Source organism: Bison bison, unplaced genomic scaffold (genome assembly GCF_000754665.1).
Source record: "Bison bison bison isolate TAMUID 2011002044 unplaced genomic scaffold, Bison_UMD1.0 scf7180017864452, whole genome shotgun sequence".
In the NCBI taxonomy this organism is placed as follows: Eukaryota; Metazoa; Chordata; class Mammalia; order Artiodactyla; family Bovidae; genus Bison; species Bison bison.
Genome location: NW_011495014.1, coordinates 10,030,735 through 10,034,314, shown reverse-complemented (window position 1 = coordinate 10,034,314; position 3,580 = coordinate 10,030,735). Strand labels below are relative to the sequence as shown.

General features: G+C 47.7%; 1 protein-coding gene across 1 annotated transcript in view; it reads left to right on the top strand.

The window, feature by feature from the left end:
• TANC1 (tetratricopeptide repeat, ankyrin repeat and coiled-coil containing 1) overlaps nucleotides 1-3,580 on the top strand; it is a 256,069-nt gene that overhangs the window by 248,017 nt on the left and 4,472 nt on the right. The window contains exons 24-25 of the mRNA XM_010859027.1: nucleotides 1,076-1,167; nucleotides 2,840-2,986. Of these exons, the coding sequence (XP_010857329.1) occupies nucleotides 1,076-1,167; nucleotides 2,840-2,986 (239 nt within the window). The remainder of the gene's footprint in view (nucleotides 1-1,075; nucleotides 1,168-2,839; nucleotides 2,987-3,580) is intronic.

The following is a 3,580-nucleotide window of genomic DNA, read 5'->3' as shown; positions in this document are numbered from 1 at the left end:
GGGGGCTCCGTGGGAGGGGCTAAGGGTGGATGGGCAAGAGCTGGTGGGTGGTTGTCATGAGCAGGTGAGTATGAGTACCACTGTTTGGGAGGCGGCGTCTGGTCTGCTAGGAAGGGCAGTGGCAACCCCAGCACATGTTCTGGGAGAGAAAGTTCTCAGGATTTACGGAGACAAGATGGGTGACTTAAGGATATCGAGGGTGAGAGCTCTGAGAGGTAGGACCTTGGCACACAGTTCAGAGTGTGGGGAAGGGCACCCAGACCACACTGGTTTTTTTCTGGTTTCATGTCAGACCTTTGGCTGCCAGCAGTTCTGGGGAGGGGACTGCGATGAAGGTGAAATATCATTAAGCAGCTCACGGTATCAGGAACTATTGTGAGCAGTTTCATGTTTTACTTTATTTCATCGTCACCTGCCCTATGAGAGGGGAATGAGCATATAGCATCACGTCACAGAGGAGGAACCCAGCTGAAGGTAGTGAATAGCTCCCTGAGGTCATGGTGAGCGGCAGGCCACTGTGAACCTGAGTCTGACTCCTGAGTCTGCCCTTAAGTGCTGCTCCCTGTGCGTGTTGGCAAGAGGTTTAGCAGAGCTTGTGGCTGTGCTGGCCGCAGGGGGAGAGACGGGGACACAGGCGGAGGCAGGGAGGCTGGGGGCAGCAGGGCCAGAGCTCGCGTCTCAGCGCGGACTTGGTTGTGACTCTGAGGCGAGTGTGAGAGATTCTGTGAACGCTGGCCTGCCTTCACCTGTCTGTGGTCCTGACAGCACTGCAGGGAGCTAAGGAGATGATTTGGAAGCAGATCTCCACAGGAGGGAGGGTGGCTCATGATCCCACTGATGCCTTCGTGTCCCAGTGCTTTTTCCCATCGCAATGACGGTATGTGCGGGGTGCAGCTCCCTGCTAAGCACTCTCTTCTCTTCGTTGTATTGTTATCCAGGGTCTGCAGGACATGCTGCAGGGTGCTCTGAGGCTGGGTGCTCTGCTGTGTGCAGGCTTAGCTGTGATGTATTAAAGTATGGAACTCCTTGCCTCCAAGCCCGCCCGAGTGCCTCTGAACACATGTTTATTTTGCAGGAAATGCTGCCTGGGCGATGGCTACTTCCAAACCTGATATTTTGATTATACTTTTACAGAAATTGATGGAGGAAGGAAACGTGATGTACAAAGTAAGTGGTATCGCCCTTTCTGGGACGCCGTGACAGCCTGCAAGCAGCCTTAGTCGGGGGTGTAATGGATATAGCTGTGCTGCTGCACAGGATGCACGGAGCTCAGCGAGCAGACGTTCCGGGAGGTGCCATCCTGGCCTCAAGCCTGGGCTTTGATATCTTAACAGCAGAATCTTCCAGGTGGAACGCACTCCTCTTTGTGTCTGGGAACCATTATTTCTGAACAAATCCTTGTGGCTGTAACTATGATTTACAGCCTGTAGCTTTGCTATGGAGGCAGAGTAGCTTCTAGTTTAACGGGCACATCCTACAGGAAATTCTTTGGCGCCTGGAATCATGAGACGTGGGAAAGAAACACTCAGGAGACATTTTCATAAGAAAAGAATCATGCAATCTCCCAAGCCTTTATTATCTTCATTTTAGTATCTATAAGCCTCTCGAATTTGAAACTGTTTCTGGAGAGATTTTTACTTAAAATAGTCAATAATATATAATACTCAGGAGGCAAATTAATTTTTTTCTCATTTTCCCTTTGAAATGTAAAGACAATTTAAAGAGTAGTGATTTTGACTTGAACAAATTTCACACTAAGACGTCCAGTTTAGATCGGGGGTCAGTACACTTTGCCTGTAGAGAGAAGGGGAGAAACTATGGTAGGCTTTGCTCTGTGGTTCTTGTCACACACACCACACACCCCGCACCCCACCCCCACCCCAAACTGTGCTCTTGTGGCACAGACTCAGCCACAATGACACACAGAGGAGCCAGGCCAGGTTCCAAACCGTGTTTGCAGAAATAGCAGGCCAGGTTTGGCCCAGAAACTGTAGTTTGCAAACCCTGAGTTTAGAGAAATAGGCCATTTCCATAGATCATCATTCTTTCCAGGTCTCTGATTAGAAAGAATTAAAAGATTATGAAAACAAAAAACTATCAATACATCATGACCGTTTTAATCCTTTTTGCCATGAAGCAGCTGCACTTGCTGTGTTTTCCTTTTCTTTCTTTCTTTTTTTTTAAATAATAACAAATAAATAGGCGTATAGCATGACCCAGCAGGGTTCCTGGCTTGGAATCAGTTTGAAATTGAGTTCAGAGTGTGTATTGTTGTGGCTTTGAAGTGGTTTTAATATGAATTTTGGTTGGCAATTATGTTAGAAATACTAAGCCATTTTCAACAGACTTCATACCTGCTGCGAGACAGACCCGACAGAGCAAATGGATTTCTTTAGCCTTGAAAATGATGTGCGGTGCTGTGTGGGGTTTTAAAGCCCGTGTTTTAGTTTTTCTTAAAAGAAAAATTATTATTCTCCAGCAAGCTCTAGGTTTATCCACAAGACTCTACTTGCCTTGAGAACGCCATCATTTTTCCATCTGATTTCTGTTAACGCTTTGCATGAAAGTGTCCTTACATGAGAGATCATTCATGAAATGTTTGTTGAAAATATGTAATGGGGATGATAGTCCAGTGTTTTAAGACTGATAGCTATGGGTTTGGCGATTTACGGATCTCTCCCTATAACCGGGTTCTGGTCACAGACATCTATGTGGGCAGTGAGGCCACGTGGCCCTGCCGGTTTGTGGACTGGTTCTGGCCACAGCCCGTCCTCATCAGGGTCCTTATTCATCTTGCAGCCTCTGAAAAAGATAAATTTCTCTGGTTTTTTATTCCTAGAAAGGGAAGATGAAAGAAGCAGCCCAGAGGTACCAGTATGCCTTAAGGAAGTTTCCTCGAGAAGGATTCGGAGAGGACATGAGACCATTCAATGAGCTAAGAGTTTCCCTCTATCTCAATTTGTCTCGCTGCCGAAGAAAAACAAACGTAAGCCCCTTATTCCAGTCTTTCAGCCATAGACTGTTCTCCTGGTGGAGGAGGCCTGGCCTTCCACGCCCTAGTCCTGAGACTGCCTGTCTTGTGTTTGCACTTTTCTACGAGCTTGGTACACAGGGAGCTGCTTGCCTGGGGTGACTGTCATTAGGTCACGGCGCCCGCCCCCACCCCCCACAGTGTGGAGAGGAGAGCACGTGGGTATGGTTTCTGTGTCTCAGTGATGATGAGCACATGCAAACCGCTCCTCCACCTCTGCCCAGCTGCATGTGGCCAGAGCTGTCATGAGTGGTCTGTCCCCAGGTTCAGAAGGAAAGGGCATCGTTATAAAATGCAACACAAATGCGTTACATACAGTCTGCCTAGTGTTTATTATGTTTGCTTAAAAGGTAAGCCAGGAACTGGTTAGTTCATAATTAATTAACCGTAGTTAATTCACAGTTAACTTATAACTGGATTTGTTTCAGTACCACTTTCTTTCTTTTTAACTGCATCCTGCCTCAAGCAAGCCTGTGACCTTCCTGCTTCTGCGCCCACATACTCTTCCGCCTTCCTGAGGCATCTGTGCCCCCCAAGGCTCCCTCCTCT